This window comes from Brachyhypopomus gauderio, unplaced genomic scaffold, assembly GCF_052324685.1.
Source record: "Brachyhypopomus gauderio isolate BG-103 unplaced genomic scaffold, BGAUD_0.2 sc83, whole genome shotgun sequence".
NCBI lineage: Eukaryota > Metazoa > Chordata > Actinopteri > Gymnotiformes > Hypopomidae > Brachyhypopomus > Brachyhypopomus gauderio.
Window position 1 is genome coordinate 694171 of NW_027506904.1, and position 25830 is coordinate 720000.

Sequence of the window (25830 nt, forward strand, 5' to 3'; positions counted from 1 at the left end):
CTTCATTAGCCCAGGACATGCATAAAAACACTCAAAAACATGTCGGTTATAGTTTGAAAAAGTAGATTAGTCTCTTTATTAAAAAGTCAATTTTTTTCTTACCACTGTACAGTGCACAGAGCAGCAGCTGAACCGTTCGGGCTGGAGTTGAAACGCTGTGGCATTTTCTCATCAGCAGGTGGCGCCACATACCGGAGAGAACGACCCGAAAAGATGATTGTTTTTGCACCCATGTAAGTCCAGTTTTGCATTTTTACTTTTTAACACATCTTCTACAGTAACAGCAATCATGAACTGGAATCTCGACCTGGGTTAATAACATTGTGAACAATCCCTGTGAACCGTCAGACATTGCACACAAAAAAAAAAAAACAAGAATTGTACAAAGTTTTAATGTGTCTGCGCTGTGTGTTACAGAGAAGTCTGACCAAAGATGACTGGACCCACAACTCAAACCATGTGAAAAAAATCAGCAGTACACACAGGCAATTTCTACTCAACATCCTTTACGAGACCAACGAGGCAGGCGGCCACACAGAGGCGGGCGGAAGGGTTTTTACACAGATGCGTTTTAGGGGTTTGTCAGTTTTCTCCACGTGGGCGATGACGAGCGTAGCTGGAGTGTGGGGTGTCTGGGCAGAGCCGGGCGGAGAGCAGGAGGAGCAGGAGGAGCAGGAGCGATGGAGACACTCCCTCACCTCCTCGGGACGTCTTCATAAATCTCCCTCCAGTCCCTTCTTCCCCTTTCGGTTGGTCTGCCACAGAGAGGAGGACGTCAGGTCTACGTGACTGCTTCGCCGGCTTGCATATTTGGCACATACTGGACTCCATCAAAGTGCTTACGTACTGGGCTGTGGTCCAGACCACCGTAAAACCCCTGACTACCGAATCACCCCTACTCATCTCCTACACACTTGTATGTTCCCCTATTTACCCACTCTTCACGTTCTTTCTCCAATGTACTTCCTGTTTGCTCCTGACTGTCCCTACCTTCACTGTCCTGACCTAAAGAGGGACTTCAGGAAGTGAAGAGGGAACTGCTCCTCAAGACCCCCCCCCCAATCAGCAGCTCTGCATCTCAGTCCAAACGGTCGTGTGGTTTCAATACAGGAGCGCTCACCTGATGTTTTGGCTGCTCTGACTGCAAGCCTTTCACCTTTGACCTCTCCTGCTCCAATGACGCATGCAGCAAGGTCACCTGGGAAAGAGAAGATAGATGGAAACCTACATTTTGCCACGTTACACTTCAGGCTTGTGTCCTTCAACTTCAACGTCCACCTCAACGCAGGACTACTACAAAAACGCAATTAAAAGGAAGAATTTAAAAAAAAGTGAATCGTCTCTCCTCACCTGGGACGTCAGTTCCTCTTTGATGTTCAGAAGCTCCTCAACTTGCTGCAGAATTTCTGCTTTGTCTTTCACTGGGGGGGGGGGGGGGACGACAGATTTTTAGGGCACAGTAAGCGCATTACGACGCCTTGCTGGAGGCTGCATTATTTAGTGTGTAATGCTGAACCCAAGACTCGGGCTCCGCAGTGTGACGGTGGTGCTCCAGTGTTCTTACTCTCTCCCTGTTGAAGCATCTTCAGCAGTTGGGCATTTCTGGCCTTCACTTCTTTATACCTCTCCTAAAAACAATAAATGAGTGAAATCTGAACCTATACACCACATTTAAGATAATAGATAATAAGGGATCATGGGCAGCTTCATTTGCACAAGTCTGCAGTCATCCTACATTCTGAATGCAAAAGAAACATCTTTTTTGTTTTTTCACACTCTGGATTTCCAAAACATTTTTTTATTGCTGCGTGTTCTTGTCTCGCCCAACGGGCCTGTCTGTTTCAGTGAAGGACGATGACTTACCTCCCACTGTGAAATGGTCTTTCTCAACTTTTCTATTTCCCGGTCTTTTTTTTCCAACTCAAATTTTAGCTGTTCAGTTCTTACATCCTTTGTGGAGAAGAAAGAGAGAGAGTAACATGTAAAAGCAACTTCACGCCCTAATGGATGTTTTCAGATCAGAGTCTAAATGGGTCAGCAGTGACATTCATGCCTCTCCGAGATCAGGCGACTCTGATCCCAGGTCAGCACTTCTCTGCCTGGCTGACGGGGAGCTGCTGGTGGTGCTCCAGTGGACGGCTGCCCCGTGCCTTACCGGCTCCTGCTCGGAGGAGGTGCTGAGCTCGTGGCCGGCGCTGGTGCTGTACTGCTCCCGCCGCTTGTCCCTCTGCACGATCTGGCTGACGGTGTCCTCCAGCTGGTTGAAGAACCGCTCGTCATGGGCGGCTGGGTTCACTGGCTTCGCCTCCTGGGGGGGTGGGGGGTGTAGCGAGGGGATACATCAAGGAACAACATCAGGAGGAAGGAAAGAGAAAATTCCCAACATAATCACTATAGCTCTGACCTACCGGAACCCTTTACAATAGTACCCACTAATAAATCCTTGCCATTTAATAGCATTCACATTTTGTTTAGCAGTCCTGCACAGGCTACTGTCAAATTCTTTCTATTAATGTGAGAAAGTTAGAAAGATCAGCGTTTACTGCAGCTTGGCTAAAAAGAACACCTAGACCTACCCAAGTCCTTCACATACATAAATCCCACATTATGCATTTGACACTATGCAGAATTCTACCGTGCTTCCTCTTAAGATAACAGTCACAAGAGCGGCGACGTGCACACGTGCCACCACACGCCCGAGCGTACGGCACACGCGGGGACTCCTGCGAGGAAGCTCACCTCTCTCTCTGGCCTCTTACTCAGGGGATCTGCAACAGAAAGGCTCGGTTAGCGTCCCCCGTCCTCTCTCTCGCACCCTCACGCGCCAACACGCGGCGTGTCCTCACCTTCCTGCTGGAAGTCCTTCAGAGACACCGTCACACGCTTGTCCTTCCCCGGTTGGTTCTTCTTCTTCTCCTTCTTCCCGCCGCCCCTGGCCTTGGGCGACGGCGCCTCTGGATTCACCGCATCCTACACACACACACACACACACACACACACACACACACACACACACACACACACACACACACACAGAGCACTGTTACCTGCTCCAAGTTAAGGCTGACCACTCAGATGATGGTAAGGATGTACAGGGTATCTGCACATTTTAAAATCTCAAATTCAATGACATTTAAGACCTCTCACAAGAAAAAATAATACTATTACTGGGGATGCAGATGTGTTCCACATCGTTGACGGGGGGGGGGGGGGGGGGGGGGGGGGGGTGTTGGCGAACAAAAATTGTTGACGTTGTTGAGGCCGTATACTCCAGCGCTAGGAATCTAGCACTAGGACCCTGGAGCGGTTATTTTCTGCATGGTCCTAGCGCTAGATTCGGCAAAGTTCACATCGCGCCAGAACAACTGAACAACACACACTTATAATAATTTAATGCCTCCCCTCATAAAATTCCAGACATTTTAAGACATTTTTAGGCCTTGAATATGGAAAACTAAATTTAAGACATTTTAAGACTTTTTAAGGACCCGCGGGTACCCTGGATGTAGTGCAGGTATAAAGAAATCTGCCGTCATTTACGTACAGAATGTTTTTTTATATATATATATTCCTATATACGTATATATACCTTTTTCTGCTGTTCAAACTCTAGTTTACTCAGCATTAGAGCCTTTTCCAGGTCTGCCTCGTACAACTCGGAGGTCAGCTGCAATACCAAACACCATACACACGAGGGCCTGAGTCAAAGTGCAGCATTCCCACAACAGCAAAGCTATATTATTAGATCATTTCTAGAATCATTTATAAAGCACTTATTTATTGATCTTGGTTGTTACCTGTTCATCTCTCTGTTTCCACTCCTGCCAGCTCTCCTGGGGCGCAGAAGCCCGGTCCTTGGCTGTAGGCTGAAGCAGCTCATTAGCTAAACTTTGCAATGTCAGAGCGGAAGGCTGGGCTGACGACTTCTGCGGCAGCTTCTTAAAGGCAAGGCTCCTGAGCTGCGAAGGCACACCAAAGACAAAGCCTTCAGAATCACTCTACGTCCTCACAAAAATGCTTTTGTCATCGGTGTCAATTCCCCACCAACAGCAGCACCACCTGTGAAAGGTGTTCGCACCACACGTTACCAGTTAGTAACGGGGGAGGAGGGGTCTACACCTGTAGGAACTACACCTTCCTTCTCTCTCCCAGTCACCTCGTTCGTTTCACTTTGCTGCTGTTCCTTCTTTCGTTTCTTCTTGTCTTTCTTTTTCTCGTTGTTCTGGTTGTTCTTCCCACCGGGAGACTTCCCCGAGCGGGGCTTGGCGTCGTGGCGGCCGCCCCTGCCTCTGCCCGGGTCGGAGTCGGTGTCGGACTCGGAGTCCACCTGCAGCAGGGCGAACCGGGACGCCGTGGTGGGGACCGAGATCAGGGCGGACGACATGGCGGGTCTGCAAACACAATTAAACACGCGTCAGTGGATCATTTAACTCCCCAACTATCTAGACATGTTTACTGAGGCGCAGGTTAGGGCACTTTGATCGGTAATGCTGAAATAAAAACGCGTTTTTATCCGATATTGAATAACAACACGCGCTCGCACGACCCTAACGTGGTCTCCTAGTTACCCCGCCGTGTGAATCACGGTACCAGCGCTGGGCTAGCAGCCCAAACACACCCACACCGGTCCATTCGCTCAAATATATCGGTTGTCTTTTTAAAGTATCCATCATTCTTGTATGTAACGGCCTAAAAGTGCTCGTTTAATCGTTAAAAACAGCCGGTTCGTCATTAATAAGGTTCAGTAACAGTCGATGACTGGCCCGAACTGTTAGCCATTGTTAGCTCGCAGGCTAATGGTGTTGCTCTGTCCCACTATTATACCAAACCAACGTCAGTCTAACGTTGTTTTATAACTGCCTCACAAACACACGCGGCTTCAAAGTCGAGATATAGTTTAAGAAGTAAACTTTCGGTTAGTATAGGCCAATTTGGCTAATAAAACTTCACCTTGCGAGTCTCGTACAGCCGAGTTCTTTGTGGGGTTTTTATTTCTTTGCAAGTGCCCACTGCGTGCAGCAGTCAGCGCTACGGTGGCCAGGATGGACATACAAGTAGTGGCTAAAGCGTTTCGAAATTCGCCTTTGCATGAATGTGTGATCAAGTAAATCTTTGCTGATGTTTTTTATAGCTTTACTTAAAAATAATATACAGGAACTGTGAACAAAAAGCAAACGGCGTGTTTCATAGACAGCATCAAATTTAGATTTTATCTTTTTAAGGACAATGAATGCGAACACAGAGTTAATATCAGTAATATATACAGCGGGTGTGGTGAATGGGGATGTGGGCCATCTCTTTATGATGTTGTTTTGCATATGGCCACAAGTAAAAGTCGATGAGCGCAGAGTTTATGTCACAGCGTTTTTTGTCTCTCTCCTGCACGAGCTTCCACAGGTGACTTTTTATTTTCTCCACACACCAAATGGAGCAGCCTCGAATCTCCACTTCTCTCCTCTCACCTGAAACCAGCAACTCGCCTAGAAATGAGGAAAAAAAAGTTATTAAGTTGGGATTTTGAGCATAGCATTAAATCTGAATGGTTTCTACAGTAAAACCGCCTACAGTAAAATACGTTGGAATACAGGGCAGTGGCGGTGGTTCTAAATATTTCACACACCTACCCCTCTTTAGTGCCTCCATAAGTGTGTCAGAGTACCGTAGCGCCCCCAAGTGGACGAGGGCCTGCGGCACTCTGTAGTCAGCGAACATGGTCAGGTAGTCGAGGTTAGGAATGTTCCCTTCGCCTCTCGCTTCCATAATCCCCCAGAAATCAGCCACGAGGATCTGAGCCCTCTTATAGATGGAAATCCTCTTGCCCTGCAATTGCACAATGACAGGAAATGCAAAATGAGAGCCAAGCAACGCCGGAGGACCAGACTGATCCGGCCCGTGTCCGGTTTGTGCAGGTTATTCCCGTGAAACTGTTTGCCTGGTTTGATATTTTAGATAATGAAACTGGATATGTCTTTTGCACCTGACTTTGAATTGGTGGAACTGAAAACACAACACAGGAAAACAACGGTGGTTCTGTAAACCTCGTAGGTGGCCTCATCCCTGTACGACGGCAGATTATCCACAATGTGCCGCACCATCTTCTCGGCGTCGTTTTCTGCATGGCTCATGAAGTTCCGGAAAGATCCGCCGTGCTGCAGAAGCACACGGCCGGCCTCGGTGAGGGTCCGGTGACGCTCCTTCAGCATGGGCATGGGCGTGGCACTGTCTGACCGAAGGACACGCCCAAGCTCCGCCTCACTCATCTGAGAAAAGAAGGCGGGGTCTGTGATGGGCACACCTAAAAGGAAAAGGGAAAGAACACCAGCCCGTTAGCTTGGTCACAAACTATTATTATTCACAAGAAGTGCAGGAGGTACAGAGTAGGTGATAACATTATGGCCATTGTTTTCTATTCAGGCAACTTAGAAACTGTATGCTGGACTCTGTTTACTATTAATGTACTACTTTAGGTGCCCCATACATTGTTAGCTATGGGACTGACATTTACAGAAAGCTGCAGTTACCCTCATCCATAGCCCTGGTGATTGCTGCACACAGAGACATGTATCCTCGATAGACGGTTCCTTGGAATATAACTTCACACTGTTGGTCCTCTCTGTCAGGCCAGAAGGAGAAGTTCATTGTGTCCGTCACAAACACCCAGTTGATTGCCTCATCTGTGTCTGGAGCGGGGGCGAGGGGGTTCATCTTCTTCCAGCCGCTGGCCGTGAACACCTCACTGTCTCTCAGTTCATAGAGCATTTCTGCGACGTTCTCCACACCCTCTTCATCCACAAAGACATCCCGGCTGTGTTCGGCCACAAACTGGCCTGACTCCCGAGGTGCCAGGGGCTGTTCCATTCTGGACCAGACAGACACTTTTCAATTAACCTCAAACAGCAGCAGCAATTATGGAATTAAATGGATAAGTTAAGTTGGTTTTTTTTTGCCATGAAGTCTTACTTAAGTACCACAAGAGCTGGCTCTACAAATGTCTCCTGAAAGTCTATGAAGTTCTATTTCACTGCTGTCAGCACTTCAGTATATCATACCTAGTATTTCAAAGTAATGCATCTATTAGGCGGGTTCCATTTAAAACATATTTAAAGTATACACACCGTAAAATAACACAGGCTGTCGCAGAACCGATACATCCAGAATATTCCCCTACCCGAAACGTCTGAATTAGGGGATATTATCGTATATACTACGTTGATAGTAGGCAAACCCGCCAGACCAAAGTACGTTTTCTCTTCTCCGTTAGCGCGTAAGCGTCTGAAGAACGGAGAACACTGCCCCCTACTGTACCGGAGTGAGTACTGCTCGGAAACTTTATACGGTCAGCTTCCCAATTTCGCAATATAAGGGTATATTATGTTGTCCATAAAGAACCTTACATCTACATTTATTTTTATCTAGTCCGGTCTGCCACATAAATACATTACTGAAGTACATATAAGTCCCGTACAACGTTCAAAAAGTGAGCTGTAAACCTTTACAATGTTTGCTGTGTAATAATATTAGATTATAATACAATAATACTCATGTAGCATACACTAAAATAGGATATGACACAAGAGTCTGTACGTAGTTCATAAAAAACTGGCATTTCGTTTATTTCTGACAAATGACAAATTCTACAAATGTATCCGGGTGAAGAACTTCAAGGACAAGTTGAGTAAAAAATAAAAAAAATTAAAAATAGTAAAGAATAAGGAAAGAAACCCCAAATTACTGTTCTGCCCTGACAAAGTACAATCTACATCACAACTTCATGTCCACGTATTTTCTCAAACAAAACACACACACACTGGGCCTCATTTTAAGTTGACGGACCTACAAAAAATCCAGAGGTAGAGCAAATCGAATAAATACCAGGTTTAAAAAACCCAGCAACACATTGGAGAGAAAATAGATACAGAACCAACATCAAGACCACATCTCCCAGACTTCACAGTACCTAGTGAGGAGCTGCTCTAAAGCCTGGAGCTCTACGTCAGGAGAGACCAACACAGACAGAACAGGTACGGGAATTCTGTTGAATATACTGAATAATTTTCCATATAAATCACTGGATATTTACATATAATTTCCTCTACAACGCCCCAATAAAGATTTTTTTTTTCCAACTCGGTAAGAGAAACTAAGCAGTTATTAAAAATTATTAGAAAATAAATCCCAGGGTTGTGTACTTTCTGGATTGACTTGCAATGGTTGGGTGAGGAAAGGCAGAGAGAAGGCGTGTGGCTACTCGAGAGCAAAAGGAGGACCTGCAACACACACACAGGTAGGTGAGCCCTCGTCACGAAATCCGTTAAAACAAACAAACAAAAAAAAATAGCCAAGCAAAGAATATAAAATAACATCTCAATCTACGATGTTTTGAAGATATCTGAAAGTCTTTCAAACCCACGTTGAAAGGGCAATAATCAAATGTGTTCGTCACACAAAATAGCAATGGCTGCAGGCGGCTGGAGGCAGGAGCGGTGGGGCTCAGAGGGGGGAGTGTGGGTGGAGCTTCGGTGGGCGGGGCATCCTGAGAGAGGCGGGGCCGGGGCAGGGTTAGTCACGGTGTCCCAGCAGGTGGAGAGCACTGTGAGAGGAGAAGGATGACAGAGAGAGGGTCAGTCACAAACTGGACAGCATGAGGCTGCGATGACTGCTGAATCACCTCACACTCAATGATGGGCGGAGCCAATGGCTGATACAAGGTTACATAGTTTTACGTGTGCGGAGTCAAATCCCACAGACAGATAAGTTTAAGGAGATAAGTTTAGGGCCGGGCAGGTTGAGCGGGACTGGCCTGTTCTGTAGCAGGTACTGGGCGTTCTGGATCTGGTCCTGCGTGCCCGTGATGGTGATGATGCGATCCTCGGAGCCCTGCAGCGGCTCGTCGATCTTGATGGAGGCCCCGGACTCGTGACGGATCTGTTTGATCCTCTGGCCTCCCTTACCGATGATGGATCCAGCCAACTGGGAACGAACATGCGAATGAGCTCGGCTAGTGTGTGTGTGTGTGTGTGTGAGAGAAATATGAAACCCTGAATCTGTTTGTGAAGATGCATCGTTGTGCAAGTACTCACATCTTTGGGGATTGTCACTTGCGTGGTGATGACAGGGCCTCCCATGTCGCCATAGTTACCTCTCCCACCTGAAGCGCAAACACAACAGTGAGATTTGTAGCTCGTGTTGGAAGTCGCCACAAACCCACCAGACTCCAACGGGCCTGGACTTACCAGACTGATAGTTGTCCCAGGATGAGTTGTTGTCTAACGTTAAAAAAAAAAACAAGAAAAAGAAAAGACAGATGGTTAATAATATTCCCATACTGATGCACAAGTAGAAAAATAAATACCTTAAAGAAAAATAAATTAATTTTTCTTAAAAATTTAAAAATAAATTATTATTATTAAACACGAAATAAAACCTTGCTTACCGTATCCCCCATCATTCTGTAGGGGCAGAGAGAGAGAAAAATAAACGATTGGAGACGACTCAAAAGCACCATTTTTAGGCAGCTAACAATAAACCAGTGCCTTCTGCAGCAAACGCAACCCGTCTCTCGCCCATTTCTATGGCAACAGGCAATTCAAATCTGTTGCCAGGTAACTGCGGGCCGCTGCTGCGTTGTCTCAGCGCGACCATCTGCCCGCTGAAGTGCGCGAGGACACGTCTGCTACAAAAAAACCCCCACAACCACCATCTTCGTTAAGGTCATCAGAGGCGGACTCACCATGCTGCCGTAGCGATCTCCAGGTCTGCCTCTGCGGTCTCCTCTGTGGGGGGAAAAAAGCAGGTTGGGTTTACTTACACTGATGCTTCGAAGAGCGTCTCTAGACGGGGGGGGGGGGGGGGTGTGGCGGCGACGTTCAGTGCTGCCCGCGTGGTGTGAGGGGGCGGGGGAAGAGGAGAGGTGTGGGCGGGGTTTACAGTCTTGCTGGGGGGAGGGACTTACTGCCGCCTGTCTTCAGAGTGGCCGCGGTGGGAACTGAAGGAGTACTGGTCATCGCTGCGGACACACAGACACAGCAGCAACACGTCACACAACACGAACAAGGCGCCTACTTTGTACAGCCGGTCAAATCATTAACAGCCTGCAGAGGTCAAACGACTCGTTTTCATTGTTTTAGTGCCATAACGTTGTAACTAGGTTGCCTACGTAGACAAGTTGGAATCTGAAACTTAGCTAAAAACAAAGTGGATCAATAAAACGGGGGGTGGGGGGGCATGTAAATGCACGGTGGTTGACAGGGACGGCATGACTGGGCCAGGCTGCTCACCCTCTGCGGTGGTGGGGAGGTCCCATGGGCATGTTCCGAGGTGGGCGGCCCCCTCCCCTGCCCCCGCCTCGGGGTGGAGGCGGGCCCCGGCGTGGGCTCATCTCGTCGTAGTCCCTCCTGCTGGGGGGCATGTGATGGCCGCCTCCCCGCCCCCCGCGGGGCCCCATGCGCTCGAAGCCGCCGCCGCCCCCTCCGCCCCCGCGCTCGCGCGACGGGAAGCCGCCCATCGGCCGGCGGCCACGCTCCTCGTACATCATGGTGTAGCCGCCGTAGTCGTACGTCTCGTCGTAGAAGTTGGGGTCGTACTGCTGGGCACGGCCTTTGATGGGAGCCTGGGGAAGAACAAACGGCCACATGAGCAGCGAGTTCCCGCCTCCCGAGACCCAGACGGAGGGCGCGCAGGGGTCGTCACCTCGACGATGAGTTCCAGCATGGTCTTAATGCACTCCACGACCCTCTCGGCTTTGCCGCCGACCAGCACCACGCGGTCGGTGGACTGAGGGCAGCACTCCTGGAACAGCTTGATGGTGGTCTGGGTGCTCTGGATTTGAACAAACATCAGAGCTCACTTAAACATTCCTTCTCTCTCCAAGTGTGGCTGACCTGTGTATCAAAGCTGTAACATACAGTAGGATCTTGTCCGCGTGAGATCCAGTGACCCTCACCTCACGTAGCTCTTTGATTTTGGCCCCCTTCACACCAATGATGCTGCCAGCCAAACTCTGATGGATGAGCAGCCTCAACTCGCAGTCAAAGTCCACCCCTTTATGATGCTGGTACTGCCCCAACCAATCAGAAAGAGGAGTCAACCAAATATTCACAACACAAATATTCCCAACATCAGCTGTTCGCCACTCGTCTTTAGCCGAGCCCACCTCCTCTAGCGTGGGGATGATCTTCAGCAGTATCTCGGCGACGGTGGGGATGTCGGCACTGATGCTGAGGATCCTTGAGGGGCGTGGCCGGGCGGCGAGGGGCGTGGCCGGGCGGCGCGGGGGGGGAGAGAGGAGGGCGAGAGGGGCGAGAGGTTAGCGGGAGCGCGGGGCGGAGGCACAACCCTGCCCTCATGTCACAGCCCTGTCTGCTTGTGCTGCGCATCAGTGGAGTGACCCACAGGCTAGGTGTGGCGTCATGCACTCCCTCACGCTTCTGACTCGCCACGGGGAAGGGAGCGATGACAGACAGAGAAAGAGAGAGAGAGAGAGAGAGAGAGAGAGAGGAGAGCAAGAACGAAAAGAAAAAAAGGTGAAGCTCCACCCACTCTGAGAAGGCGGGATGGAGGTGAAGGGGAAGACGCAGACTGAGCAAGAAGCACTCGAGGGCTTCAGCAAACCTTAGCTCTGACGACAGATGGAGAAAACACAGTGAACGCAAAGAAAGGAGGAGGAGAGAGAGAGAGAACTCATGGCGTGTGAGCGTAAGTGAAGCAGGAGATCCTTCACCGTTAAGAGGACAGATGGACAGAGGAACTCTAGACAGAGAGAGATGGTGAGAAGCATGACGGGGAGCACTAGCAGGCCACACAATGTTTAGGGGTTTCCACACGGACATGTACAAACAGGACAGGAGAAAAGGAATTCGTGTTTTCTACTGTCCCCTCACCCTTGCGCGCTAAACTTATCTCTGCATTAGCAAAACATACAGTCGTGTGATTACTCGGTAGTCTGCAAATATGCCTGAGAACAGCTCAAGAAGGTTAACTGAGCTACTTTAAAGAGTGCTTTGGTCTCTTTGGGTGAGTTTGGAGAAAGATAGCACCCCTGAAAGGGAGGAGGTCAATAAACGACTGAGATGGCAGCACAGACACTTTGTATAACATTATAGCACTTAAAACTGATAGTCATGACAGTATTGTAACCATGTTTTATGAGAGGTGGTTTATGGCAGTAGGGAGTATCTGGCACATGAAGGTCATTGTTAACAGTACTGGTATTGGCAGTAACAGTGCTGAGAGAACTTGGAGGTTGGAGTATCTGAGTGGCACGTACCGCTCGGGCCCACTGCTGTCTGGGACTGACACAGTGGCATTGTACTGCAGGGGCGGGGCCAAGCACCCAGAGCAATCAAGCACACAGATGTCAATCAAGTAAGGCGCCCAATAGGGAGGGCACGATTATGGGCAGGGCCAACCAGGGAGTCAGGAGATCAGGCGGCAACGCAGGTGGGCGGGACAAGTCGATCCAGAATATGGGAATTGGCCAAAAATAAACAACAAATAAAAACAAAAACAAGGAAAAGGGGAGAGGGAGTGGAAGAGGAGTACATTTTAATAGTAAATTTCACTGTGATTTCATACTCTCATAATGTTGGAGGAGCATGGAGGACAGGACAAGAAGAGAGAGCATTGAGCATGTATTGTGGTCTGTATAAGACACTTTCAGTGCATGAATGCTTGTTGCTAATCACTTTTACTCAGAGTACAACAGGCATTACAGAGTACACTCCGGAGCACAACTGATGACCACAGCATAAGATTCTATCATTTCCCAGTACTCCAGAGTACTCAAGTTTTTTTTTCTTCTGATAAGATAATTAATTATGGAGAAGGGAAGACTAGCAGAAGCTACCCAATTGTTAAATAGACATTAGCATTATTCTTCTGCATGTCGCAGCTTACAACCCCAGTACGCGTGAGCGCCTAAGAAGCCCCAACAACGAAACACGTCGTGTACTCACGTCGGTGCGCAGGGCTTTGATGTTCTTGCCTGCTTTCCCAATCACGGCTCCAGCGTTCTGCATTAAGGGGACAAGTGGTTAGCCAAAGACCACAACGCCATCCCGCCGAGATATTTTGGAGGAGCAGGTGGTGGGTCCTGTTGGGAGCATAACTTCTCACTTTGCTCTGCAGGAGCACGCGCAGCTCCACCACGTCGTCGCCCTTCCGCGAGCGCTTGTAGGTCGGTTCCTCGTCCACGTCCTGAGCTGGACGCTTCCCTGAACAAGAAAACCACCAAATTAGAAGAATCAGTACATGGAATGGATTTAAACTCTACTGAATTGGCCCAAGATACATGAATAAATTATTAATTCAGGTCTGAATGCCAATTATCTTTAAATACAAAACATCAAATGTGCATGATTCTACGTGCAGTACTCACAGAAATCCCCCCCATCAGTACTTTTTAATGCAACATGCATATGGGCCAGAACCTCACCATTACTCTCTGTGCTGCTGAAAGTGGTCTCCTCTTCCTGCGGGTCGTTTTCTGTCTCCATTATCTAGCTAGGGCGACAACACCGACGGTACTTTCGCTTCTCCTCGGGTGAACCTGCAGGAGGGGGGTGAGCACGGCGTGAAGAAAATGGAGAAGCGGCGAGGACACGCGTCGGCTCACCTCGCCACACGCCCGCGGCTCCAGCACCGTGGGGTGTCGGTGGAGATGCGCGTTCGTACATATTTTACGAGCCTAGCGAAGACGTGAAAGTCACACGAGGTCTTGATTTAAACGTCAATTATTCAAGCGCTCGTACACGCAGCAGCGCAAACACAAAACGACTAAAGGAGGAAGTGGTGTAGCTAATGAGAACGTGGCGTCTCAACACACACACACACACACACAGACTAATTATCATATTTACCTCAGAAACTGACCGATAAACAAACGAAAGCGGTCGTGGTACCGAGGGCTACCGTTCACACACACACACACACACACACACACACACGGAGCTAACCCTAGCTAGCTTCTGAGCTAACGTTAGCCAGTGCGCTAACCATGCTAGCTGCCTCATTAACAATAGACGGGCCGAGCTAGCCAACTTCCTCCTGCTGGACACCATTACAGCACCACGACTAATTATGGATTAATTATGTGTATATATGCCGTGTTAATCCAGCTGGAGTTATATATATGTGTATATGTGTTGTGTGTTAACTCTGGTGTTCTGGTATTTGAACACAACCCCCCCCCACGGGCAGCTACCACTCGGCTACGGTGGTTAGCTAGCGTCTTTAGCGCGTTTTAACTAGACCCCTTCACGACAAAAAAAATATAAAGAGGTAAATGACTCAAATTCGGGGCCGCTGTGCAGTAATTCTTAATAACGTAGAGTCGCCCTGTACACGAACGACGGTGTAATTTATCACACACAAGGAGGAATATGGCAACCAACCTTATCTAGCGCTGGGCGTCCTCCCCTAGCCAACGACCACGCACAATAACCCACGACGGCCGCTTCGGCGCCCACCAATGAACGCTCGTCCCTCCATGGAGAGGACCGATTTGATTGGCCCAAATTGCGGTAGGGGCGGAGGAAACGACAGCGATTGGACAGATGGATTGTCGATCACATTTTTTTCTACCCAACGTTTCCTGCGTACGGTGGTTTGGCGGCGTAGATGTGCTGTTGTTCGGTAACTTTCTTGTCATGAAAAATGTAAATTGTGTTGCATTTATAATATATATATATGTTTTCAAAGATATTAAGGGGAAATAACAATATGCTTTAAATAGGACTGTTAAAGCTATGCGATGTTTTGATGCCTGTTACAGCCAAAGAGTGTAATATAGTGATGATTATGTCAGCTTCTTGGCTCTTTTTGATGTTTGGAGCTAGTTAGCGACATAGCTAGCTTGTTGAAGAGAATTGATACACCTGTGATTTTCTGTTAATTTAATGACAAAAATACCTTTTGTTGATCGTAATTTTAAAAATACGTAGGCAGTATATTCAATGAGCACAAATAATACTGAGAACAACAGTGTTTCATGTAACATTTTGTCAAACAACTTAAAATGACCTTTTTTTTTGTTATTCTAATTTTTATTTATGTGTAGAAGTGTGAAATGGTCCAGTGAATGCAAAGGATGGCAGCAGTAGGTGTTACCCAGGCCTGGCTACACTCCACCTGGCAGGTCCAGGTACCCCAGACTTGGCTGGGTGCATGCCTGGACTGGATCTTGGAGGAAGCGGGCGGCGTGTCAATGCCACAGTCCCAGCTCAACCAGCAAGTCCTGGACCAGTGGCTGCTCACAGACCTCCGGGACCTAGCCCACCCTGTCCTACCTGCCGGCATCTCGGAGGCTCAGAAGTTGGAGTTGAACGGCTGCTATTGCCTTCAGGTGGACTCCCTGTTGGACGTCAGCCAGCCGGCCTACGCCCAGCTCCAGCGTGTTCGCGGAGCCGACTGTTCCAACGAGCTGGTCAGCGCTGTGACTCAGGCCACCCAGAGGCCGTGGGAGGCCAGGCCCACCCGCCTGCTGATGCTGCAGCTCACGGACGGAGTGCAGAGTGTAGAGGGTATGGAGTACAAGCCCATCCCCGCCCTCAGCATTGACCTGCCTCCGGGCACCAAGCTGCAGCTGGTGGGCACTGTGATGGTACGTCTAGGGGTTCTTCTGCTGAAGGCGGAGAACGTGAGGGTTCTGGGTGGAGAGGTGGATCAGCTGGTCGAGAGGCATTCCCAAGGCAAGGTGCTCTGCAGGACTCTTGGGCTGCCTGAGGAAAACCATGCGCTACGAGCCGAACCAGATGACCAGGAGCTCGTCGCCGGTGCAGAGGCCATAGTGGAGCCTCAGGTTGGAGAAAGAGCAGTGGAAACTCAGGACAGCGGTTATGACAGCAGTCGTAGCACACTCGGTACTCTGGCCTCCAGCAGAACTGCCCCTCCTCAGGGCCGACAGTCAGAACCCTCCTGGTTAAGTCCCTCCCTTCAGACGAATCCCGTTTCTAGGCAAAGCAGCAGGAACACAATTAGTGTTCCAGCTGATGATCCTGATGAGATTCCAGAGAACTTTGATGACGTGCCAGAGAACTTTGATGACATTCCAGATGACTTTTACGATGTCCCAGAGGACTTCGATGACATTCCCATGGAGGAGTTGGACAATATGATGTCACCTACAGATTGCTTGTCCAGTCTTGGAGCTTTGAATATGGAAGAATGTGGCAGATCAGAACGACAGGCTGTTCCAAGGTCTGACTCGTTCAGACCGGACCCGACCAGATCAAACCAACTTACCTTTGCCTCCAGAGATGCTCTCAGTGGATGCAAGGGTCACCAAGAGAGATCCTCAGATCAAAAGGACATTATTGCTAATGCAGAAGACTCGTTTTCCTCACCGAAGATGGCCAGATATGAGCCTGCCTTCAGCAGTGCTCAAAACGCAGCAAAAGACCACAGCAAAAAGGCAAAAGCTGACACCTCGATTCTCAATTACCTGTGCCTTTTGCATTCTGGCATCTGGCCGCCCCCTAGTGTTCAAGTTGTGCGACTGCAGGCCTTCATTGTCACCCTCGTTGGAAACCTGCGCAGTAGTGGCGGCGAATGGAAACTCGGCGCCACTATATCAGACGGGACCGGGTACCTTGATGTGGACCTGTGTGACGCTTTGCTGGCTAGCCTGATCGGCTTCTCAGCGGCAGAGTCGAAAGTACTGCGGAAGGACCCAGTGAGGCGTGGAGTGGTGGACGCTGGGATCCAGAACTGTCAGAGGGAGCTGGTGGATATGTGCTGCGTAATGACTGTGCAGTTGGATCCAGCTGGCAGAGGTGTGGTGCTGAGAACTGACCCCCTCACAGACGGGGAGTGCTGTGAACTGCGACGGAGGGTGACGGAGAGGAGGTCCTAACCAACACACACAAGCTGCTGTTTCTTTGCCAGTGAATGGCAGTATTCACTCGCTGTTGCTTTTAGCTGTTGCCTTTTGTCAGTGAAAGCTCATGGGAGTCACTCAGTATTATGCAGATGTATTTAAATTCGGTAATGCTAACTGGTCCTCACAAGCTTTTTTTAGGCCTCTATTTACATTTTGGAGATAAATGTGCATTTAAAAGGAATGACATCGCAACATGTTTTTAGTACTTAAAAAAGAATAATGCAATTGCAAATCATTAATGGTGAATAAATATGAATATGCAGTAACCGCACACTCCCCAGAACATTTGATTTGCAAGGCTCTGAATGTTGAGGAAAACCAGTTTTGGAAAATCAGACTTGTATTTCTATGCTAATTTTAACCATTCGTGCCTATTGTGCAGAAGACATGAATTGGACTGCAGAATAGGCTAAATTCACGTGGAATTATCAAGATGGCAAATTTACATCTTGGAATTTTGGTAAATTGATTTCTTGGGTGACTTTGGAAATGTGAATGACAATTGTGTTTCATTCTTGCCATTTCTACATATAATGCATTGAACCATCTGTTTTGTTTGTTTGTTTGAATTAAAGAATATAATGGTTTTATATATACATGTGTTGATTTTGGGGCTATACTAGGAAGACTTATCAGGTTAAAAATTCTGATGCTTCATAATGTGGTTATCAGATAGCCTTTAATTTTAACTTTTGTTTTTTAAACGCTTAGAATGCTACACGACGGACCTGCCGTGGGATGTGCTTAATAAAACCAGTAGGTGGCAGCAAAGGATCATTCTTCCCTTGGCCACTCATAATGGTTTTTCCATTACACGCAACGCGCTTAAGAACCGCTAATGAAATGGTCAATTCCCAGCGACCCCCCCTCGCTCCTGTGACATATAAAACGCGCAATTTCGCATAATGTTTCGTAACTGAGCCTATAGCTGCGTCATCTCGTGTCGCTTTACGTTTTCCTTCCTCACAGAAAGGAACAAGTACTCTCTGCATCGTACCTTCTGCACCTAAGAGCCACCTGCCTTCATTACATCCACCCTACGTGGCCAGCATCTCTGATCCCGCTTCGCCTCCGCTTCGTACCGTCGCCTCGTGCGTCATAGCTGACGTCACAATAGAGACGGGTCAGCACCGCGTCAGCAAAGCCCGCGAGAACCTCGGCCCTCTTACGTCTAATTGATCGCGCGCTTTACCAATTACGCGCTGTTTATCGTCCATCGCAATGCATACAAGTGCGTCGCCAAAGCGTCTTTATTATCAATGTAAGCCACGTGTTGGCGCTCGCGTGGCAAACTGGTGTTTTCAATGTTCATGTACACACTATTGCGCGTCATTGGGATGACAGCATCTTTATGTTACATAAATCTTAACTTAATTCCCCGAGGAAGCAGCCGGATGGCATTGTTAAGTTTTCCTCTTGTCTGGTGGGTTTGTTGTCCTGCCTGTCCTATCGCTGCCGAACCGGGCCGTGCATGGCAAGACCAAGCTGTTTGGCTATATAATGTGCTGTGTAGAATCAATAATGTGCTTTAATGATGGCCTCTCCTGTTCTCTCCTCTCCCCTCCCCTTCTCTGTGTTCACACTGCCTTCCCTCCAGCAGCGCTTATTTCCAACATCTCGTCATCTCACGCTCACGATTTTCTCTGCCTGCTGGGATAACATCTATTATTCCAACGTTTTACACACAGTTCAATACATTCCGCTCTAAAAGGGACCGCAATACAGGACCGAACCGGAGAAGTGTGCGCAAGAAGGATTTCTAAGCTGTACTGCATTTCTTGCGCGTTAAAGTTAAAGGATCCTCAGAACAAGTGCAGCTGTTCAGCCGTGGGCCGACCGAGAAGACCCAAATCTGGCGTCTTGGAACCGGGAATGAACTTGGTCTGGGGGGGCATCGGAATGGCCGCCCGGGGGTTCTGGTCGGTTCTGGTACTCGTGTTATGGAGGACCAGTTCTGCTTGCCCTACGGTCTGCACGTGCACAGGCTTCAGGGTCTCGTGCGTGGATCCGGAGCGGAGTATTGTGGCTTTCCCGGTGCTGTCAGATGCGGAGATGGAGAACGTCACAGATATGTAAGTGTTCGTGTTTCTCCTGTGCTTTGGGTTAACTTGCCTTTGGGTGCTACGTGTAACAGTAAAACTCACTGTTACACATTCACAGAGCTGCTTTATAGCGCAGCTATAAATATTTCGAAGATATTAAATGGATCAACCACCTTTGCCTCGGTGTCCGTGTTATTGCGCATATAAATATTATTGTCCACGGGACACTCGAGCATCTTCTCTAAAGCAAAGGCAGAGCTCATTGCGAATTAAAATGTTATGTCGTTTCATTACAGTAAATAGTTCTTGTGAAACAGACGTGAGGTGTCTGAACGGCTGGACGAATATCAGAGAGTTTTGGGAATGTTGGACACTGGACTCGAGAGCGCAGCGCAAAAGCGACTCTCTCCACAAGATTCATTAGTGTGACAGATTCTGGAGATCCTGTGAGCCTACCCACATTTGAGTGCATCGTTAAATATCTGTATTTGCTACATAAGACAAATGGATCGGAGTCTGCATTTCAACTGCAGTTTATATCGCTGCTGGAATGTTAATATATTAAAGCCCACGCGCCCAAGTCTTGTGCGCACTGATTCACTGGGGGAAACGACCCCTTCCTCGATAAGATTAAAAAGGGTTTGATCTGTACAGGTCTGTCATTATTTTTCTAACCGAACAAATACGGAAAAAGCATAAAAACATATATATGTAAATGCACCCCCCTTTTTATTGTACAAATGCCCCCACATGTTCCCTAATTGAACTGACAGCAGGAGTTTAGGGTTGTTGGATCATTGCAGTGTTCAGCACAGAACTTCAGCACACTACAGTCGAACCGTTCTCACCTTTCTTTGGGTTTTTGCAGATGCTGCCCGTAGCCAATGATATTTAAAACTGTAACGTAATTGTAACAATTGCATTTTATTTTATGAAACATAATGCATTACTTTGGAGCTAAAGAGTTTAAGTATTAACTAAGGGTCTGTGGGCGCCAAATATAATCACTAAATTACTTCAGTTAAAAACGGCAGCATTGTTTAATTTAGGAACAAATGCATTACGTCTCCTAAGAGTTTTCTAATTTAATAGGTTCTTGGTCCATTTCAATCCATGTTTGTGTTTCTGAATCTACCTCATAATGCCAGTGTTAATATAAAATAAGCAAACTGCTAAACACCAGGAACAATCTTCCAATACAACTCCCAGGTATATCAGTTTCTTGTGTCTTTGCGTAGATTTTTTTTTAAATTAGAGCTCTGTTAAAACCTACCTAATCAAAAATGCAACACCTGATGAAGTTGTACTCAGGAATTTCTAGATATGTTTTAATTTTATATGTGTTATGTTTCTTCAGATGAAGACATGGAGGTAGATGTCTGTTCCTAAGCATTTTGGATTTTACAAAATGTTTATTCTAGCTCTGTGCAGCAAAATAATTGTGGTCTTAATTGTTTTCAAACAGTTTTAAGCTTTTAAATCTTGTCCCTCCTTTTGTAATCCAATGTGTCTTGCATTGTGCCGAGTTTCAGGAGAATGGCCATGCTCCCAACCATCTCTGTTAACCTTCTAGAAAGTTCAGCAGTCCGACTGGTTATTTTCTGCAGATTTTCAGTTGTCCATGTTTTGATTTCCTTATTTGTTCTTTCTTTCTTTCTTTCTTTCTTTCTTTCTTACAATAATATAGGTTAAGAGACAAAAAAAATCTGAATGTTTTTAATTATTAAGAAAGTTGACATCCACTTTTGCATTTGCATTTCACTTTGTAAGATTCGTTTTTTGTTGTTGTTTGTCTAACCTCTCACAGATATATTGCTAACCAGAGCAGTTTCTCATCGATCAACGATAAGGACCTGACTTTCTACCGCAACCTTAGAAACCTGTGAGTAACTCGAACAGGAACCCCACAGTTCTACATCAGTGTGGGTGGGGAGTAGGTCATGGGGTCATGTGTGTGCTCTCTCTTTGTTCAACAGGACAGTGACCAGCACAAAGCTGACTTACGTGTCACGTGATGCATTCCGCAACAACCTCAAACTCCAGTACCTGTGAGTGCACTAATGAACCCATCAGCACGTCTGCTAAGTTTAGGTCTGGAGGTTTCATTGCTATAGTGTGTATGGCAAACAGCACAGCTAACCCCATGAGATTGAAAGGGAGATGGTATTTTACTGAGGGCACCGGTAGAGAAAATTCAAGGCGAGTGAAGTGTGATTTTCAAATAATCTCCCAGCGCGTGATTTGTTTCTAAGAGGCGTAGAAGGACACGAGGTGCGAGATGAATTGGACTTGGACCCTGTTGGTAGCGCTGACTCTTCACTGTCATGTGCAGGAATCTGAAGGACAACAATCTGTCCTCGCTGTCCTGGAAGACCTTCCGCCATCTGAACATTTCCTACCTGTGAGTCACTCTCTCCCAAGCAGATTTTCATGTAACAGTCTGTTCGTTTTACTCGTTGTGGGAGTCCACCAACTTCTCATGCCCATCTTTGAGCTCGTCTGGGCTTCTTGGAGACTCTGAACTTTGTGATGATGTTGCCTGCGGTGGTGTGCGCGAGCGTCGCCGTGCCAACAGGTGTGTTGGGTGGTGTGTGCCTTGCAGGGCGTTGCTGGGCAACCCTCTGCGCTGCTCGTGTGAGAACGTCTGGATGAGGCAGTGGAGGGGGGAGGAAGGAGACGCGGCCGACCTGCTGTGCGTGGAGGAGCACGGCCAGAGGAGGGCTCTCTCCAGACTCACCCTGCCCAACTGTGGTAGGACTCCGCTCAGTCTACACCACGTCCCCCCTCCGCTCTTTGTTTTAGCTTAGCTGCGCAGGCACACAGAGGGACAACCTCAGAACTGGACGTCTACTTTCTCCAGTGGACAAAGTTTAGGACTACAGCCTACAGTCTGAAGTTTGTTGCTGCTGCAACTCCGATCTAATAACACTACGTCTGAGTGATTTGTTGTGGTAACTTCTGCATGTGATTTGATTACTTCCAGCTTGATCAAAATACAAATTGCCACTAGTCTTATAAACCTGTTAAAATAGGTTTGCCTTAATAATTAAGGCCTGTTCATTAAAATTGCAGTCATATAATGGCAATATCATAAGTGCTTTAGATTCCAAAGGACTTCAGGTTTCAGAGTTAAATGCTTCTTTCCATACTGAGTAATCAGACATGCAGAATGCTCTTTAGGTTTAAATGTAGCATTAAAAAAATTCAACTTTTCCAGCCAAACAATAGTTCCTACCTCCACAGGCTACAGCCACCTTCTCCCTTACCTAGGCCCTTCACCCTCACCTAGGCCCTTCACCCTTACCTAGGCCCTTTATCCTTACCTAGGCCCTTTATCCTTACCTAGGCCCTTCACCCTCACCTAGGCCCTTCACCCTCACCTAGGCCCTTCACCTTTACCTAGGCCCTTCACCTTTACCTAGGCCCTTTATCCTTACCTAGGCCCTTCACCTTTACCTAGGCCCTTCACCCTCACCTAGGCCCTTCACCTTTACCTAGGCCCTTCACCCTCACCTAGGCCCTTCACCCTCACCTAGGCCCTTCACCTTTACCTAGGCCCTTCACCCTTACCTAGGCCCTTTATCCTTACCTAGGCCCTTCACCTTTACCTAGGCCCTTTATCCTTACCTAGGCCCTTCACCCTCACCTAGGCCCTTTATCCTTACCTAGGCCCTTCACCTTTACCTAGGCCCTTCACCCTTACCTAGGCCCTTCACCCTCACCTAGGCCCTTCACCCTCACCTAGGCCCTTCACCTTTACCTAGGCCCTTTATCCTTACCTAGGCCCTTCACCCTTACCTAGGCCCTTCACCTTTACCTAGGTCCTTTCTCCAGAGCTGGGTTACACACTGGCCAATGAATGGCTTGTTCCTAAGTCTATAGCACTCGCAGTTCAAAGGTTATTGTGGCTCCAGATCACATACTGAGGTAGGGTTGCCACCTAGGTCTGACAAAAAACAAGGACACTGTCATACTGACACAGGGTGGCGAGTGTAATCTGTTGACGGGAAGGGGGGGGGGGTGTGGCTAATGTAAGTTGTTGAGTGGGGGGGGGGGGGGGGGGGGATTGTGGCGAACGTAAAATGTAACCGGAGGGGTTTAAAATTGACACAGCGAGAGAAAAAAAAAACAGATTTAAAGTGTGCAGAAACAGTCTGAATCACGGTTTGAACTTACCTAGTTTTTGTGCCGGGACCGAATATTAAAAAGAAGAAAAACCGGGACAAACCGGGACAGCCCGGGAAAACCGGGACAGATGGCAACACTAGACTGAGGTCACACTGAGCTGCTGAACATGCTTAGGTCAGACTAGCTAATCTGCACAATCTTTGATCAGACTAGCTAATCTGCACATGCTTAGATCGGACTAGCTAATCTGCACATGCTTAGATCGGACTAGCTAATCTAAAATACTTAGATCAGACTAGCTCAGACTCTGTTGAGACGATTTCAAGAGATAAACAACTGGTCAAAGGTTTGGCCACCCCTTCTTTTTGTCTATATTTTTTGGCTTGATTGTTTACTATTTCCTACATTTTAGAAAAACAGCTAAGATGTAAAAACACTGAAATAACATAATGTGTGTTATTTGGATTTTTGTAACAATATTGTTATTGTTTAAACAAATACCTCAACAATACTGTATGCAATAGCTCTGTGTGATGTTAGTGATTCCTTATCCAGCTTCACAAAGCACTATCTAGGATTTGTTTTGAAAATGAATTCATACATAGGCTTTCAACTTTTACTCTTAACTATTATTTGTTTTAAAAGAATGTACATTATATTGCCTTTAAGACTATGAAAACCTTACATCCAGTCAGGTGTGTCCAAACTTTTGTCTGGCACTGTATTTACCTCAGAATCATGCTAACATGGCTAGTGAATAAATGACAGCTTGCTAGTGTGAGGCATATCCAGAGCGCAGGGCCACAGAGGAACACAAGCCTCGCGTTCACTCGGCCTTCTCTCTCTGCAGTTGTCCCCACGGTGAGCCTCAGACCCCAGAGAGTGACTCTAACGGTGGGCTCGAACATAACTCTGACCTGCAACACCTCGGGAACGCCCACGCCCAACCTCACCTGGACCACCTGCCGCCTCACGTCCAACCACAAGGTAATCCTAGCAAGCTGGCTTGTTCGCTCGTGCGTCCTAGGTTTTGCTAACCGTGGACATTATTTGCGCTGCTAACTGCAAAAGCTCCCAGAAGCTTTCATCCATACCGATCCTGCCACACAATACGGCAGTAACGGTCCGAGCCCTCCATGCCATCTCTGAATATCTCGTTTACTTCTCCCTCTTCTCAGAATGTGACTACGGAGCAGTTCTCAGAGCTCCGACTCTCCAGAGTCTCAGCCCTGGACAACGAGTGCAGGATCACCTGCAGTTCGGAGAACATTGCGGGAGAGAGTGAGGCATCTCTGCAGCTCGATGTGCTCTGTGAGTTCCCCATACTGCCCAGAAGGTCTGCAGGGGGCCCTTTCACCATCCAGCCAGTCGCAGGTTTCATACGGCGTTTAGTTGCACGTGGACGTGGTCAATGTGTGGGACTCCGTTACGTGTACAGTGTACTTGGAGGAAAGATTGGCCTTAAATTTCAGTGTAATTCTAATTCACCTTACCCATTTAGTCTTTGGATGAGTTAATGAGTTTCTGTCTGCATATTCGCAATCAGATTTGATGGTTACAGTCTGGATGAAGTTACTTTGAGGTTCATAACAATGGCCTAACCATATCAATTCAGCATATAAAAATCATTTTACCAGCACAATAAGGCATCAAGGTGTCGAGTGACAGTCCCTCTTCTTGTCCCCGTTGCCAGTCCCCCCAAAAATCAGCAAGCTGATGGACGCTATCTCAGACCACCACTGGTGCATCCCCTTCAGCGTGTCTGGCAACCCGCAGCCCACGCTGAGCTGGCTGTTCCGCGGCGAGCCCGTGGCAGAGGGCACCTTCATCAGTACGCGTATCCACGATTACTCCGAGCACGAATACCACGGCTGCTTGCAGCTCGACAGCCCCACGCACATCAACAACGGCCAGTACACGCTGCTGGCCAGCAACGCGTTCGGCGACGACAGCAAGGCCATATTCGCCCACTTCATGCACGACCCGTGGAACGGTGAGCTCGCTGCCTGGACTCCACGACACTAAGCTAGCCAGTCGTCAAGCTCGGAAATTTGAGATCTGGCAACCTCGGGTACGAAGAGTGTTTGCGTTTGGCACACTTCTTCCACCTTCTTTCTGAAACCTTACACATAAGAGCCAAAATGGCTGCCTTGTTTAAAATCTGTCCTCTATGACGATCATTAAAAATTCGTGGGGTGTGGACAAATATTGTTAAAAAAGGCACAAATTTTTACTTGACTACTCAGGGACTTTTCATAAATAACTGAGGAAGGTATTTGTCCACAATTTGGTTCGTGCCATTAGCCTTAATTTTTATCTGCTGGAACTTTAATGGAGAATTTACTGCGTTTACTAAAAAAAATCTTCTTGTTTATTTTTATGTTCATGTCAAAAGATACAACAGCTACAGATTCCTTGTACTATGGTGAGTGAGTGTCTTCTGTTTTTTGCAAATAGTACTTAGTACTGAATGCTTAACACGGGTTATTCCAAGATGCACATGCACAATGAATGATTTAAGCATCCAGATTAAATGAATATCCTCTTTGCTTTTTTTTTTGGGTGACTTACCTACATTCAAGACCCTACCACAGGTATGAACACCTGCTCCCAAATTGTCACAGCAGATTAGCACAGCAGCGCTAATGAGAGTGCTGAAGTAACTTTTTTATAGGTGTAAATGATAGTGATATGTTTCAGATTAGCCCCACGGCGGGTACGTTTACACGGTGTTTGACCTTTTTATCTTTTTTTTCCCCACAGATGACACCCCTCTAGGTCCTC

The 25830-nt window shown here is 47.6% G+C and overlaps 5 protein-coding genes and 1 pseudogene across 11 annotated transcripts in view; 3 read left to right on the top strand and 3 right to left on the bottom strand.

The window, feature by feature from the left end:
- The window catches only part of LOC143493230 (uncharacterized), a 181951-nt pseudogene that overhangs the window by 78181 nt on the left and 77940 nt on the right, over positions 1 to 25830 (top strand).
- On the bottom strand, positions 105 to 5069 carry gkap1 (G kinase anchoring protein 1). Of its 2 annotated transcripts, XM_076991482.1 has the most exons (12): positions 4951 to 5068; positions 4157 to 4391; positions 3798 to 3959; positions 3590 to 3667; positions 2847 to 2970; positions 2740 to 2768; positions 2156 to 2308; positions 1864 to 1950; positions 1565 to 1628; positions 1351 to 1421; positions 1121 to 1198; positions 108 to 755 (listed from the first exon to the last, which is right to left on the bottom strand). In XM_076991482.1, the coding sequence occupies exons 2-12, from the start codon at positions 4382 to 4384 to the stop codon at positions 714 to 716; spliced, it is 1116 nt and encodes a 371-aa protein (XP_076847597.1). In that variant the 5' UTR covers positions 4385 to 4391; positions 4951 to 5068; the 3' UTR covers positions 108 to 713. The 2 variants fall into 2 exon arrangements, with proteins under 2 accessions (XP_076847598.1, XP_076847597.1); XM_076991483.1 differs by lacking the exon at positions 3590 to 3667 and having other exon boundaries at positions 105 to 755; positions 4951 to 5069.
- On the bottom strand, positions 5112 to 7275 carry qng1 (Q-nucleotide N-glycosylase 1). Its single transcript, XM_076991484.1, has 5 exons — positions 7116 to 7275; positions 6522 to 6859; positions 6039 to 6295; positions 5625 to 5820; positions 5112 to 5480 (listed from the first exon to the last, which is right to left on the bottom strand). The coding sequence occupies exons 2-5, from the start codon at positions 6856 to 6858 to the stop codon at positions 5251 to 5253; spliced, it is 1020 nt and encodes a 339-aa protein (XP_076847599.1). The 5' UTR covers position 6859; positions 7116 to 7275; the 3' UTR covers positions 5112 to 5250.
- Positions 7586 to 14536, bottom strand: hnrnpk (heterogeneous nuclear ribonucleoprotein K). Of its 2 annotated transcripts, XM_076991491.1 has the most exons (16): positions 14391 to 14535; positions 13433 to 13546; positions 13114 to 13211; positions 12954 to 13010; positions 12266 to 12309; positions 11153 to 11225; positions 10943 to 11056; positions 10690 to 10818; positions 10278 to 10609; positions 9953 to 10006; positions 9731 to 9773; positions 9434 to 9449; positions 9234 to 9266; positions 9081 to 9148; positions 8801 to 8970; positions 7586 to 8590 (listed from the first exon to the last, which is right to left on the bottom strand). In XM_076991491.1, exons 2-16 carry the CDS (start codon positions 13491 to 13493, stop codon positions 8560 to 8562), a joined length of 1323 nt encoding a protein of 440 aa, XP_076847606.1. In that variant the 5' UTR covers positions 13494 to 13546; positions 14391 to 14535; the 3' UTR covers positions 7586 to 8559. The 2 variants fall into 2 exon arrangements, with proteins under 2 accessions (XP_076847606.1, XP_076847604.1); XM_076991489.1 differs by having other exon boundaries at positions 10943 to 11225; positions 14391 to 14536.
- Positions 13582 to 17475, top strand: rmi1 (RMI1, RecQ mediated genome instability 1, homolog (S. cerevisiae)). Of its 2 annotated transcripts, none has more exons than XM_076991487.1 (2): positions 13582 to 14654; positions 15056 to 17475. In XM_076991487.1, exon 2 carries the CDS (start codon positions 15077 to 15079, stop codon positions 16847 to 16849), a length of 1773 nt encoding a protein of 590 aa, XP_076847602.1. In that variant the 5' UTR covers positions 13582 to 14654; positions 15056 to 15076; the 3' UTR covers positions 16850 to 17475. The 2 variants fall into 2 exon arrangements, with proteins under 2 accessions (XP_076847602.1, XP_076847603.1); XM_076991488.1 differs by having other exon boundaries at positions 13582 to 14631.
- The window catches only part of ntrk2a (neurotrophic tyrosine kinase, receptor, type 2a), a 28264-nt gene continuing 20552 nt past the window's right edge, over positions 18119 to 25830 (top strand). Inside the window, exons 1-11 of one of the 4 annotated variants that reach the window (XM_076991502.1) lie at positions 18119 to 18137; positions 18477 to 18948; positions 20726 to 20800; positions 20895 to 20966; positions 21251 to 21319; positions 21521 to 21669; positions 23897 to 24033; positions 24225 to 24357; positions 24740 to 25039; positions 25442 to 25471; positions 25810 to 25830. The exon at positions 25810 to 25830 is cut by the window's right edge and continues 17 nt beyond it. In XM_076991502.1, the coding sequence (XP_076847617.1) occupies positions 18749 to 18948; positions 20726 to 20800; positions 20895 to 20966; positions 21251 to 21319; positions 21521 to 21669; positions 23897 to 24033; positions 24225 to 24357; positions 24740 to 25039; positions 25442 to 25471; positions 25810 to 25830 (1186 nt within the window). In that variant the 5' untranslated portion in view covers positions 18119 to 18137; positions 18477 to 18748. Of the gene's footprint in view, positions 18138 to 18281; positions 18300 to 18329; positions 18949 to 20725; positions 20801 to 20894; positions 20967 to 21250; positions 21320 to 21520; positions 21670 to 23896; positions 24034 to 24224; positions 24358 to 24739; positions 25040 to 25441; positions 25472 to 25809 lie in introns of those variants that run through there. The other 3 variants (XM_076991503.1, XM_076991501.1, XM_076991504.1) reach the window with 3 other exon arrangements.